The sequence below is a fragment of the Salvelinus fontinalis genome, chromosome 2 (assembly GCF_029448725.1).
Source record: "Salvelinus fontinalis isolate EN_2023a chromosome 2, ASM2944872v1, whole genome shotgun sequence".
NCBI lineage: Eukaryota > Metazoa > Chordata > Actinopteri > Salmoniformes > Salmonidae > Salvelinus > Salvelinus fontinalis.
The window spans coordinates 93,894,259-93,908,423 of NC_074666.1; the positions used below are offsets into that span (position 1 = coordinate 93,894,259).

The 14,165-nt window shown below is 41.7% G+C and overlaps 2 protein-coding genes across 3 annotated transcripts; both read left to right on the forward strand.

The window, feature by feature from the left end:
- Positions 1–12: 12 nt before the first annotated feature.
- LOC129832070 (NLR family CARD domain-containing protein 3-like) lies at positions 13–12,075 on the forward strand. 2 transcript variants are annotated; one of them, XM_055895817.1, is made up of 7 exons: positions 13–728; positions 1,579–1,634; positions 4,478–4,801; positions 10,073–10,189; positions 10,398–10,482; positions 10,612–10,840; positions 11,184–12,075. In XM_055895817.1, exons 3-7 carry the CDS (start codon positions 4,494–4,496, stop codon positions 12,065–12,067), a joined length of 1,623 nt encoding a protein of 540 aa, XP_055751792.1. In that variant the 5' UTR covers positions 13–728; positions 1,579–1,634; positions 4,478–4,493; the 3' UTR covers positions 12,068–12,075. The 2 variants fall into 2 exon arrangements, with proteins under 2 accessions (XP_055751792.1, XP_055751800.1); XM_055895825.1 differs by lacking the exon at positions 4,478–4,801 and having other exon boundaries at positions 14–728.
- LOC129867756 (NACHT, LRR and PYD domains-containing protein 12-like) lies at positions 12,068–14,025 on the forward strand. Its single transcript, XM_055941268.1, has 3 exons — positions 12,068–12,976; positions 13,269–13,442; positions 13,836–14,025. Exons 1-3 carry the CDS (start codon positions 12,072–12,074, stop codon positions 14,023–14,025), a joined length of 1,269 nt encoding a protein of 422 aa, XP_055797243.1. The 5' UTR covers positions 12,068–12,071.
- The last annotated feature ends 140 nt before the right edge of the window (positions 14,026–14,165 follow it).

Here is a 14,165-nt window from a genome sequence, read left to right on the forward strand (position 1 = left end):
AACAAGCTTGATGTCGTCATCGCGTTGAACGAATATGGGACCAAATACTAAACTTTTAATTACTTTATTACACTTTTAGTGAATTGGTCAGAATATTTATGACTTCTTCAAATGGGGGGACTAGATACACAAAGTGCTTCATTTCTAATTGGTGAAACAGATATTTATGAAAAAAACCTCAAATGAAAAGTGACATTACATACTGTCACCTCATATGAAACATTTGATCTGAAATTCAAAATGCTGGATTATAGAGCCAAATTAAAATGTTGCTTCACTGTCAAACTAGATAGGATGTGGACTGTGTACTCAATACAATCTAAATCTGATACCTCACTGTCTGTCTTTTGACTGATACTGCTTTTTAAACTGGTCTGGCCAGTCTACTCAAATATTTTGTACATTATATTTTTCTCTCTACAAGCAATACAACAATTTGTCATTTATAGTAACGATACATTCATTTATGAATAGATATGGCAGGTTTCAGGACACTGATATATCTAATGAAAAGAATTAGCGTTGTCGTTTTAAAATTATTTTACTCTTTGCAGGCTGTTACTCTGTCTAGTCACAGAGGAAGGCTGTGCTCCTCTGGTCTCAGCTCTGAGGTCAAACCCCTCACACCTGAGAGAGCTGGATCTGAGTAACAATGACCTGAAGGATTCAGGAGTGAAGCTGCTCTCTGCTGGACTGGGAAATCCACACTGTAAACTGGAGATTCTGAGGTCAGTATTCTTGTAGTTGGTCAACAAGTGATAACTTCACCAGATCCACTTGTGTTTACCAGGCACACATAGTCCACACCACGTGTGTTTGGACAGTGAAGTTAACAGTTTTAAATTTGGCTCTATGCTCCAGCATTTTGGATTTGAGATAGAATGTTTCATATTAAGCGACAGTACAGAGAATCTAACCTTTTATTTGAAGGTATTCATAAATATCTGTTTTACTGTTTAGAAATGAAAGCCCTTTAAGTATCTAGTTCTCCCATTTGTATCTATTTGAAGAAGTCATAATTATTAGTTTATATACATATGCTGTACACAATATGTGCTTGAATAATCACAAATGAAGTGTGTGTGTGTGTGTTTATGACGAATGAAGTGTGTGTGTCTGTGGTTATGTATGTTCACGTGTATCACTTAATGAACACACACACACTGGACACACACACGCACACATGCACACACACACTGGACACACTGGACACATACAAATACACACTGGACACACACACATACACACTGGACTCCCCCCCCACACACACACACACACACACACACTGGACACACACTGGACACACAATCAAAACAAGCTCAATGTAGTCGTCGCTTTCAACGAATATGGAACCAAATACTACATTGTTATTACTTTATTACACTTTGAGTGAATGTGTACACTGCCTTTATGGAGAAGTGCCCAGGATTAACCAGGACCAAGAAACCGAACACATACTGTTGTAAAGTCTAGATACCGCAGGTGTTACCTGCCATCTAGTGGAAGATACCAATAAAACACTTTATTATCAGGGTGGGACTGAGCTGAAACAGAAAGTAAAGTTGTTATTTTGTACAGGATCCATTTTGAGACGACAGAGCAGAAAACACTATCTGGAGAGAAGTAATAATAAAGTAAGTATTTCTGAACAATAATATATTCTAACGGACAGAGTAAGAGAATGAATACTTGTAATGAGATATTACTAGTTAGTAGAACTGCTACTTGAGCTGAGTTGCTGACAGACAGCAGTTTTCAATTGGAAACTAATCAGTAGTCCTACATGTTATCAGTCAAACGTCTGGTAAAGATGGTGGAGGAGCGTTTCAATTATAGGGTTTTATGTTTATCTCAGGGTTACTCAGTCCTTTTGTTCTTGCCCAGCACTTACACACCTGACTCAACTAATCATCAAATATTTTAAGACAGTTTAATATTTGAGGCATACAAATTAACATTCTCAAATTAAAACCTTTTGGGTTTGTAGGGCAGGCCTGTTTACAATTATTAAAGGACTACAGTAATTCACATTTGAGGGAAAAAAACTCAAACTAAACCTGGTTTCCAGTAAAGTATATGTTTAGCTAAATTAAAGTAAGAGAGATGTCTTGAAGAAGGACTACAAACCTGAAACTAAACAAGATTCGGTACAATGTCATGAGTTACTGCTGTGGCATGCAACTGACTGTTAGCGCCAACCTCTGGTTACTGTTGTTATATAAAGGGGTCGTGCCGTGAAGCGTTCCCTGAAGTCTCGCGATGTTGCGCCTCTGGGTGCCCTGCACCAGTGGGACAGTTCGTTTTGCATGACCCGGTGCTTTGAGTGAGTGGACATTTCACTTAAGGACCAATGGAATGGTCTACAATGTGCAAACTCTGCTCATCCGGGTAGCCGGGCCATGGAAAACAAACTTGCCCAGTGACAATCAAAAATATTACCTACGCAGTTACAACATGTCTGAAACTGTGGCTCATATGTCTTGGCAACATTAGAAGAGGGATATATTTGTTGATTTGAAGGGCTGATTGTGGTCGGTAGGCTACTAACTATTATAAAATTAGGTCGTCGTCAGACATTCAATAGTCTAAGTAGGTTTGAGCTACAGTATGATCACTTGTCATGCTAACCGACCTGATGGTCTGCATTGGAAATATTGTGAAAAATATCTGGATTAGGCTATATACACTACGTGACCAAAATAATGCTTGTTTAACATCTCATTCCAAAATCATGGGCATTAATACAGAGTTGGTTCCCCTTTGCTGCTTTAACAGTCTCCACTCTTCTGGGAAGGCTTTCCACTATATGTTGAAATGCTGCTGAGGGGAATTGCTTCCATTCAGCCACAAGAGTGTTATTGAGGTCGGGCACTAATGTTGGGCGATTAGGCCTGGCTCGCAGTCGGCGTTCCAATTAATCCCAGAGGTGTTCGATGGGGTTGAGCTCAGAGCTCTGTGCAGGCCAGTCAAGCTCTTCCACACTGATCTCGACAAACCATTTCTGTCAGGACCTCGTTTTGTGCACAGGGCCATTGTCATGCTGAAACAGAAAAGGGTCTTCCCCAACTGTTGCTACAAAGTTGGAAGCACAGAATCATTGTATGCTGTAGCGTTAAGATTTCCCTTCATTGAAACTAAGGGGCCTAGTCCGAAACATGAAAAACAGCCCCAGACCATTATTCCTCCTCCACCAAGCTTTACGGTTGGCATAATGCATTGGGTCAGGTAGCGTTCTCCTGTCATCCGCGAAACCCAGATTAGTCCGTTGGACCATTGGACTGCCAGATGGTGAAACGTGATTCATCACTCCAGAGAACACGTTTCCACTCCTCCAGAGTCCAATGGTGACAAACTTTACCCACTCCAGCCGATGCTTGGCATTGCGCACGGTGATTATAGTCTTGTGTGCGGCTGCTCGGCCATGGAAACCCATTTCATGGAGCTCCCGACAAACAGCTCTTGTCCTGACATTGCTTCCAGAGGCAGTTTGGAACTTGGTAGTGCGTGTTCCAACCGAGGACAGACGATTCTCACGCGCTTTAGCACTCTGTGGTCCCGTTCTGTGAGCTTGTGTGGCCTACCACTTCGTGGCTGAGCCGTTGTTGCTCCTAGACGTTTCCACTACACAATAACAGTGCTTAGAGGTGCCATTCTCTGACGGTGCCACGTTGAAAGTCACTGAGCTCTTCAGTAAGGCCAATCCATGGAGATTGCATGGCTGTGTGCTCAATTTCATACACCTGTCAGCAACGGCTGTGGCTAGAATAGCCGAATCTACTCATTTGAAGGGGTGTCCCCATACTTTGTATATACAGTATAGTGTACATGCTCTGTCCTGCTACTTACTGGTAGGCCAGTATATTATGTGAACTGGTCTGAACAGGTTTAGGCTGGTCATCTAGGATATGTAGGCTATAGCTGAGGTATAGACCTCGATCTGAACAGGTTTAGGCTGGTCATCTAGGATATGTAGGCTATAGCCAAGGTAAAGACATTAATCTGAATATCACTTAACAAACCCCTATCGTACATTTTAACCTAGCCTGCTTTACTCAATATAAAATCTCTTACTTGTTGCAAAAAAACTTTCTGTACGAATCAATGATTTCCCCCTCAGATCAATCATGCCCATTTCAGCCCTTCTGTCTACACTCTCAGATACGTTTAGAAAATAAACAATTAAAAGACAATAAATTGATAAAACTTTATAAAAATAAGTGTGAGACATGGCCTTGTGTTGCTGAACTGTCTAACTACCTTAACAAACAGTGAGTTATTATTATTAAATACAGTTACCATGGAGAAGTGATGTCACAACTACATGTTCATGTAATTGCATTAAGTCACCTGACTGTTTGGATGTGTCTATTAGTAAATGTTTTATTTATAAGAGATAATTAATAAATGAGAACAATTGACATTAAATAATTAGTTGTCACTGTGTTAACCATAACCAACATGCTGGATCTCTGTTTAGGGGTCAGTGCTCTAAAATGAGTCTCTCTGGGGAGAGAGAGGAGGGGGGCCCTGCCTCTAAAATGAGTCTCTCTGGGGAGAGAGAGGAGGGGGGCCCTGCCTCTAAAATGAGTCTCTCTGGGGAGAGAGAGGAGGGGGGCCCTGCCTCTAAAATGAGTCTCTCTGGGGAGAGAGAGGAGGGGGGCCCTGTCTCTAAAATGAGTCTCTCTGGGGAGAGAGAGGAGGGGGGCCCTGTCTCTAAAATGAGTCTCTCTGGGGAGAGAGAGGAGGGGGGCCCTGTCTCTAAAATGAGTCTCTCTGGGGAACATGACACCAAAGCTAAGAGGTGAGATGAACGTTGTCTATAAGAATTTATTATGTTTATTTCCAAAAACCTAAATCCACAATTCCTTCACATTAGTTTTTTCATTAGACAATATTGCTCATGGGTACCTTCAATATTACTGTTCTCATAATGTTTTATTAATAGATTTTAGATGTGTATGAAAGTAGTTTTTGTTGTTGCAAAAAGCTATATATCCGTTGTTTAACTGGAATGGGCTGTTCGTATCCTGTATATTTGACTGTGATATGTGGTTGTGTCACCTAGATATCTTAAGACGAATGCACTTACAGATGCCTTATGTTAATTTGACCCAGTTTCTCACAGCAGGAAAATAATCCTGCAGCAACAGGACATGTGAATTATTATGTGGATTATAATGCACTACAAAAATTAAGATGGACATTTTTTTATTGGAAATTACTAACTATAGAAGCCTTTTTTAAAGCTTGAATACACTACAGTACGATAACTGTATTGTATGTCACTCTGGACCCAGTTTCCAGATAGCGATGGAATATAGGCTTACGAGTGTTTTAAGATGCATCTTTCTATGGGATCAATATCATGCCAAATGTATTGTGAATTTACAGCATGCATTTTGTATTTGTGTATCATGATCTGTACAAATAAGTACAAATCCACAAATGTAATTCACCAATCCATAAACGTAAATCACTATTCACAAACAATCATCTTTAAATTTGTATTTGTAAATCGATGTATTGCATTAGATGTATTTTTATAACTGCAGATATGCAGGTAATTTCCAAAGTCCTTAAGACAATCATTTTACTTAAGGCCCTTGGAAATTACCGGCATATCTGCAGTTATTAAAAACATTCAAATGCAATATATCAATTTACAAATATAAATTTAAAGATGATTGTTTGTGGATAGTGAACTGCATTTGTGGATAGTGATTTACATCTGTGGAAAGGGATTTACATTTGTGGATTGGTGATTTACGTTTATTGATTGGTGATTTACATTTGTGGATTGGTGATTTACATTTGTGGATTGGTGATTTACGTTTATTGATTGGTGATTTACATTTGTGGATTGGTGATTTACATTTGTGGATTGGTACTTATTTGTACAGATCACGATACACGAATACAAAATGCATGCTGTGAGTTCACAATACATTTGGCATGATTTTGATCCCATATCTTTCCTACAACGGCTGAAGATGTAACATATGTTTCCCACGCATCACGCAGAGAGAACGGTCACTAAGAGCGTTGTTGGAGCACATTGTTATTTAGAGGATTGATAGAAAGGGAGCGCTGCTCTTGGATCAGTTTTCTCCATTCACTTCATTTATTTCACCATACTGATGACGGATCAGCTCCTAGAGAGATATTACCACCTACGCCTGAAAATATTGAGGCGGCTTATTCTAATGCTTATGTAGCGTGGTTCGTTCTGCGTTGTGTAATTCTTAATGAAGACGCTGCCACAACTGATGGTCTGCTCGTTGAAATCTTTTTATTTGCCCTGCACACGAAGAGACAACACACACGTTACCCTTGGTGCAGTCACAGCTCTCCGGCACCTGCGCGAGCACATGTACACTCACTCAACCACTGTCACAAGTACTTAGAAGTTACAACAGATACCCCAGTCAGTGAGCTCTGTGAAACTTGTTAACATAAATTCCTACACTGTCCACACTATAACAAACGTATGGTTGCAAAACAGTACATTGTATAACCTTATGACGGTTTTATATTAAACAGTTTCGGAGCCAAGGACAACATACCTTGCTAGCCGAGGGTCAGGCAAAAGAGAACGATAAAGTGGTATGGGGATACAGATAACCCGCGATGGGCCAAACCAAAATATACAAAACTTTTACAATCACTTGTATGTACAATATTGGTATGAAAAAGTGTTTGTACACCAAATAAACACATTAGCTATGCAGCTGTAATTAAATAAAAAAATACACTGAATTATTATTATTATTATCAGATTATTAACATCCCCTCTTGACCTGGCCTATTTGAATTGATCCTTGTGTGCAATTTGGTGCGTAATCTAGGGGAACAACATCACACTGCTACACTTATCCAATAAAAATGTACTAAGTCACAGATTCGGCACATCATTGAAATATACTGAGGCAAATTACAGACCGTAGTCTACAAGTAGCAAAATTGAGCTCAATTGATTGACCATGAAATGTATTTCAATATGATTGAAATAGGTCTATAGCCTACTGTTTATATTTTAATGCAGTCATCTGGGCTTTCATTTGAAGCATCATTTTATACATCGCTTGTTTCTATACATTTCAAAGACACTTGCAACTTTGTATTTGTAGTCAACTTTGTACTGAAATTATCAGCAGTCACAGAGAGACGGAGTAACCATGTGATTCTATTTTTAACAGAGCTCTTCTGTGTATAAAATGATGCGGGAAGGTGAAAAAGCATCTACCAATGAACTTAGCTGTTCTACGCTTGGTCTAAGGCAGGCGTTAGATATTGGGAAACAGCTCAGAGATTTCACAATGCTCCTATGAAGGTTTTAATGATGAATTTAGCCTTAAGATGCCGTTGTGAAACCGGGCCTGTTATGCTGATGAAGGAGGACCCAAAAGCGACGTAATAGAAACAGAGTCTTTATTCCATTCTTAAACAAACAATGATTCTCCTGGATCTTCTCAAAGGTAATTCCAACACAGGAAACTGAAAACCTCTTGTCAGTAGAGAGGAACGACTGGAGACGCGACCACAGACTGCAGGTCGCTTCAGGAGGACACAGACCGTAGCTGACATAGACACCTGCTCACACGCAGCATCTGACAAAGGCAAAAAACACGACAGGGCGCAACAAGGACACAGAACAGCAAACCTCAAACAAGAATCCGACAAAGACAGAAGCGGAAAACAGAGGGAGAAATAGGGACTCTAATCAGAGGGCAAAATAGGGGACAGGTGTGAAAGACTAAATGAGGTCGTTAGGAGAATGAGAAACAGCTGGGAGCAAGAACGGAACGATAGAGAGAGAGAGCGGGAGAGGGAAAGAGGGAGGAGGAGAGAGAGGAATAGAAAGAGGGAAAGAACCTAATAAGACCAGCAGAGGGAAGCACAGGGACAAGACAAGATGATCAAAGACAAAACATGACAGTACCCCCCCACTCACCAAGCGCCTCCTGGCGCACTCGAGGAGGAACCCTGGCGGCAACGAAGGAAATCATCAATCAACGAACGGTCCAGCACATCCCGAGATGGAACTCAACTCCTCTCCTCAGGACCGTAACCCCCCCAATCCACTAAGTACTGGTGACCACGTCCCCGAGAACGCATGTCCATGATCCTCCGTTCCTTGTAAATAGGTGCGCCCTCGACAAGGACGGGAGGGGGGGAGGGAAGACGAACGGGGGCGCGAAGAAAAGGCTTGACACAAGAGACATGGAAGACAGGGTGGACGCGACGAAGATGTCGCGGAAGAAGCAGTCGCACAGCGACAGGATTAACGACCTGAGAGACACGGAACGGACCAATGAACCGCGGCGTCAACTTGCGAGAAGCTGTCGTAAGGGAAAGGTTACGAGTGGAAAGCCACACTCTCTGACCGCGACAATACCTAGGACTCTTAATCCTACGTTTATTGGCGGATCTCACAGTCCTCCCCGCAGACGAAGGCAGACCGGTAATAAAGTCTAAGGCGATGTGAGACCATGAACGAGAAGGAATGGGAAGCGGTCTGAGACGACCGGCAGGAGGAGAGTTACCTGACTTAGTCTGCGCGCAGTCCGAACAAGCAGCCACGAAACGGCGCGTGTCCCGCTCCTGAGTAGGCCACCAAAACCGCTGGCGAATAGAAGCAAGCGTACCCCGAACGCCGGGGTGGCCAGCTAACTTGGCAGAATGAGCCCACTGAAGAACAGCCAGACGAGTAGAGACAGGAACGAACAGAAGGTTACTAGGACAAGCGCGCGGCGACGCAGTGTGAGTGAGTGCTTGCTTTACCTGTCTCTCAATTCCCCAGACAGTCAACCCGACAACACGCCCTTCAGGGAGAATCCCCTCGGGTTCGGTAGAAACCACAGGAGAACTAAAGAGACGGGATAAAGCATCAGGCTTGGTGTTCTTATTTCCCGGACGATAGGAAATCTCGAACTCGAAACGAGCGAAAAACAATGCCCAACGAGCTTGACGTGCATTAAGTCGTTTGGCAGAACGGATGTACTCAAGGTTCTTATGGTCAGTCCAAACGACAAAAGGAACGGTCGCCCCCTCCAACCACTGTCGCCATTCGCCTAAGGTAGTACAGGATCTTGATGGAGAGACCTGAGTAGTAGCGCTCACCAGTAGCACCGCAATAGAAGGTAATTCCAACACAGGAAACTGAAAACCTCTTGTCAGTAGAGAGGAACGACTGGAGACGCGACCACAGACTGCAGGTCGCTTCAGGAGGACACAGACCGTAGCTGACATAGACACCTGCTCACACGCAGCATCTGACAAAGGCAAAAAACACGACAGGGCGCAACAAGGACACAGAACAGCAAACCTCAAACAAGAATCCGACAAAGACAGAAGCGGAAAACAGATGGAGAAATAGGGACTCTAATCAGAGGGCAAAATAGGGGACAGGTGTGAAAGACTAAATGAGGTCGTTAGGAGAATGAGAAACAGCTGGGAGCAAGAACGGAACGATAGAGAGAGAGAGCGGGAGAGGGAAAGAGGGAGGAGGAGAGAGAGGAATAGAAAGAGGGAAAGAACCTAATAAGACCAGCAGAGGGAAGCACAGGGACAAGACAAGATGATCAAAGACAAAACATGACAGGGCCATGGATAAAAACATCTGCTACATTCAAAAGTATATGTTTTACATACAGATTACTGTATATAATTATTTGTTAATTTTTGTATATAAATATTGATGTCACAGATGTATCATTTGTACAGCTCTTTATAAAAAATGTAGTTATTTGTTACATTTGACTGTGTAAAACCAAGCAGTACTACTTACTTCTCTGAGATTGAGGAAGATGTATAGCATTTAACAAAAAAAATATATACATATTTGTTTCTCTTAAATGAAACCATGAATTGATAGATTTTAAACAAATACATATCTGTCATTGAACAACCCCATGCCATGATTAGATAGTGACAAAAAACACCAATCTCTTTCAGAATTTCTTTGAACAATAAAAGCTCATTTACCAACATTTGGAATGAAACTCTTCTTATGTTTCACCATCTGAACTCAGAGTAGATGAGAGACATAATGTTTGTCTCTGTTGTGTTGAAGTCCAATCAAGCAGGAGAGACCAGCTTCCCCTGTACCCAGCTGTGTGTCCATGAAAAGTGACCAATCTATGAATCCTCCTATAGTGTTTAAAGAGGGAGACTTTTCTATTGAACAAAGGTAAGAAGAACTCATGGGTCATGGTCAGTGAGTTAAACAACACTGTCTCTAGTAAATTATCCTCTCCCATTTCCCATTTATTTTTGCTGTTTTCATAATCCATATGCTAATCCTTTTTTTCCCATTTCCATAGTCCTAAAACAATTAACATTGTGTCTGTGTGTGCACTCCCTGGATGAGGAGATGTAATCTCATGTTTTGTCCACAGCAACCAACAGGAGAGATCAGAGTCAGAGATTCTCAGTGCTCAGTCTTCCCAGAGTCATCAAACAGACCTGGCCTCCATATTCAGTGTATGTGGTCCTGTTATGTACATTTGTTTTTGTTCACCTCAAGTGAAGTTGATCTGTCAATCATTCATTAATGTGTTAATGAGAGAGCATTTATTCTCTTGCTTAACTTATTTACTTTATTTATTTCAGTTGCTTGAAGAGAATATTATGACATTTGTGAAGAACGAGCTGAAGATGTTCAAGAGGATTCTTAGTCCAGAACTCCCAGAAGGCTTTGAGTTTCAGAAGCAGGATATGGAAATGGTGGATGCTGAAGATGAGCAGCAGGAGAGCAGTGCCAGAGAGGGGGCTCTGAAGATCACACTGCACATCCTGAGGAAAATGAACCAGAAGGAGCTTGCTGACACACTAGAGAAAAGTACAAACATTTAAAAGCTGTAGCTAAAGTGGCTGTGTAACTCAATGCCTTAACACAACACCTAGTGACCTCGTCAAGTAGCAGCAAGGATGTGTTGTGTTGATTAATTTAGACAGAGAGAAGAGGAGAGACAGAGGAGAGAGAGACAACATGAATAATACCATCACTAATACCAGTAATGATATAAATCAGTCACACCAGTGTGTAATGCATTATGAAAAATGTACACATTTATAAACACAGTAAAGAGAATAACATATTGTAATGTACAACATTAGAACACAGTCCTAAAATACTGTAGGCATTAAAATAGATATATTAATATCCTTTGTGTTATTTCTAGATTCAGATGACCTTGCTGTGATTTGCCAAGGTGAACTCAAATCTAATCTAAAGAAGAAGTTTCAATGTGTATTTGAGGGGATCGCTAAACAAGGAACCCCAACACTTCTCAATAAGATCTACACAGAGCTCTACATCACAGAGGGTGGAACAGGAGAGGTCAATAATGAACATGAGTTGAGACAGATTGAGACAACAACCAGGAAACAAGTAAGACCAGAGACTGCAATCAAATGTAACGACATCTTCAAACCCTTAACTGGACAAGACAAACTTATCAGAACTGTGCTGACAAAGGGAGTCGCTGGCATTGGAAAAACAGTCTCTGTGCAGAAGTTCATTCTGGACTGGGCTGAAGGAAAAGCAAATCAGGATGTCCAATTTGTATTTTCATTCCCTTTTCGGGAGCTGAATTTGATGAAAGGGGTAAAACACACTTTGATTGAACTTCTCAATCACTTCTCAATGGAAACCAAAGAATCAAGAATCTCCAACTACAACAAGTACAAAGTTCTGTTCATCTTCGATGGTCTGGATGAGTGCCGACTGCCCCTCGATTTCCAGAAGAACAAGATATGTTGTGACGTCACAAAGTCAACCTCAGTGGATGTTCTGCTGACAAATCTCATCAAGGGAAATCTGCTTCCCTCTGCTCTCCTCTGGATAACTACCCGACCTGCAGCAGCCAATAAGATCCCTTCAGGGTGTGTTGACCAGGTGACAGAGGTACGAGGGTTCAATGACCCACAGAAGGAGGAGTACTTCAGGAAGAGATTCAGTGATGAGGACCTGGCCATCAGAATAATCTCACACATAGAGATCAAGGAGCCTCTACATAATGTGCCACATTCCAGTCTTCTGTTGGATTTCTGCAATAGTCCTTGAACACATGCTGAAACACAAGAGAGAAGAGATGCCCAAGACTCTGACTGAGATGTACACACACCTTGTGGTGTTTCATACCAAATGGAAGAATGAAAAGTATCTTGGGAAAGAGACAGGTCCACACTGGAATAAAGAGAGCATTCTGTCACTGGGAAAATTGGCTTTTCAACAGCTTGTGAATGGCAATCTGATTTTCTATGAAGAAGACCTGAAAGAGGCTGGCATTGATGTCAATGAAGCCTCAGTGTACTCAGGATTGTGCACACAGCTCTTTAAAGAGGAATGTGGGCTGTACCAGGACAAGGTGTACTGCTTCGTGCATCTGAGCATTCAGGAGTTTCTGGCTGCTGTATATGTGCTCATCTCATACATCAACAACAATGAGAATCTAATGGCCAAACCGCAATCAATGTTCAGCTACTTTTTTGCTCTGTTCAGATACGAGCCTGAAGTTCCTCTCTACAAGAGTGCTGTGGATAAAGCCTTACAAAGTGAGACTGGAAACCTGGACCTTTTCCTCCGCTTCCTTCTGGGCCTCTCACTGGAGTCCAATCAGAAGCACTTACGAGGTCTACTGACAACGACAAGAAGCAGCTCACAGAGTCATGAAGAAACAGTCAAGTACATCAAGGACAAGATCAGGGAGAATCCCTCTCCAGAGAGGTGCATCAATCTGTTCCACTGTCTGAATGAACTGAATGACCATTCTCTAGTGGAGGAGATCCAAAGATACCTGATATCAGGAAGTGTCTCCAGTGAAGAACTCTCACCTGCACAATGGTCAGCTCTGGTCTTTGTGTTGCTGACATCAGAAAAGGAGCTGGAAGTGTTTGACCTGAAGAAATACTCCAGATCAGAGGAAGGTCTTCTGAGGCTGCTGCCAGTGGTCAAAGCCTCCAGAGCTGCTCTGTGAGTACAAACATGACATTTAAGTACCAATCATCAGGAAGAAATATTCTGTTTAGAGAACTGATATTGAAAAACATATTGAATCAATGCATTGATGTTGATTGATCAATTGATTGATCAATTCATTGATGTTCACATTAGTATAACAAAATGACCATACAATTCTAGGAGATGGAAGATGAATCTATATTTTGTTTGGTAGAATTAACCAAATGCATCTGTAATTATCCTTCTACACTATTGGTGTTAAATTAACAGTGTGTTTGTGAAATCATGATGATCTCTCTGTCAGGCTGTCAGGCTGTGGAGTCAAAGAGAAAGGCTGTGCTTCTCTGGTCTCAGCTCTGAAGTCAAACTCCTCACACCTGAGAGAGCTGGATCTGAGTAACAATGACCTGAAGGATTCAGGAGTGAAGCTTCTCTCTGCTGGACTTGGGAATCCTCGCTGTAAAGTGGAGACTCTGAGGTCAGTATTCCTGTAGTTGGTCAACAAGTGAGAACTGTTTTTTATTTTTTTTAATGTCACCTTTATTTGGCCTAGACAGTGAAGCTTACAGTTTTGATTTTGTCGCTGTGCTGCAGAATTTTTGGATTTGAGGTGGAATGTTTCATATTAGGCGACAGTACAGTGTGTTACCTTTTATTTGAGGGTAATGGTGAGAGGTTAGCATGTTTTGTTGTAGCCTCTTTAACTTTCTCACTCATTATTATTCATGATTCATACATGATATTTCTCAATCATGGCACCATCAGGATTACTTTAGTAGCGTTTAGAAACATGTACTCTACTCACTTTGAAAGAAAATGACTCAACACAAAGAATAGCAGAGTGATTTTAAATAGATTGTACTCTTTGCAGGCTGTCACGCTGTCTAGTCACAGAGGAAGGCTGTGCTTCTCTGGTCTCAGCTCTGAAGTCAAACCCCTCACACCTGAGAGAGCTGGATCTGAGTGACAATGACCTGAAGTATTCAGGAGTGAAGCTGCTCTCTGCTGTACTGGGGAATCCCCGCTGTAAACTGGAGACTCTGAGGTCAGTATTCCTGTAGTTGGTAAACTAGGTGATAACTGTTCACCAGATCCACATGTGTTTCCCAGTCACACATAGTCCACACCATATGTGTTTGGAAAGTGAAGTTACAGACACACACACACACACACACTGGACACACTCATACACTGGATACAC

Excerpts from the sequence above, each read along its gene's own strand:
- LOC129867756 (XM_055941268.1), top strand. The coding sequence starts at position 12,072 with ATGCTGAAACACAAGAGAGAAGAGATGCCCAAGACTCTGACTGAGATG. Across the intron at positions 12,977-13,268 it reads AAAGCCTCCAGAGCTGCTCT|GCTGTCAGGCTGTGGAGTCA; the intron begins GTGAGTACAAAC and ends TCTCTCTGTCAG. Across the intron at positions 13,443-13,835 it reads TGTAAAGTGGAGACTCTGAG|GCTGTCACGCTGTCTAGTCA; the intron begins GTCAGTATTCCT and ends TACTCTTTGCAG.
- LOC129832070 (XM_055895817.1), top strand. The coding sequence starts at position 4,494 with ATGAGTCTCTCTGGGGAGAGAGAGGAGGGGGGCCCTGCCTCTAAAATG. Across the intron at positions 10,190-10,397 it reads GACTTTTCTATTGAACAAAG|CAACCAACAGGAGAGATCAG; the intron begins GTAAGAAGAACT and ends TTTTGTCCACAG. Across the intron at positions 10,483-10,611 it reads ACCTGGCCTCCATATTCAGT|TTGCTTGAAGAGAATATTAT; the intron begins GTATGTGGTCCT and ends TATTTATTTCAG.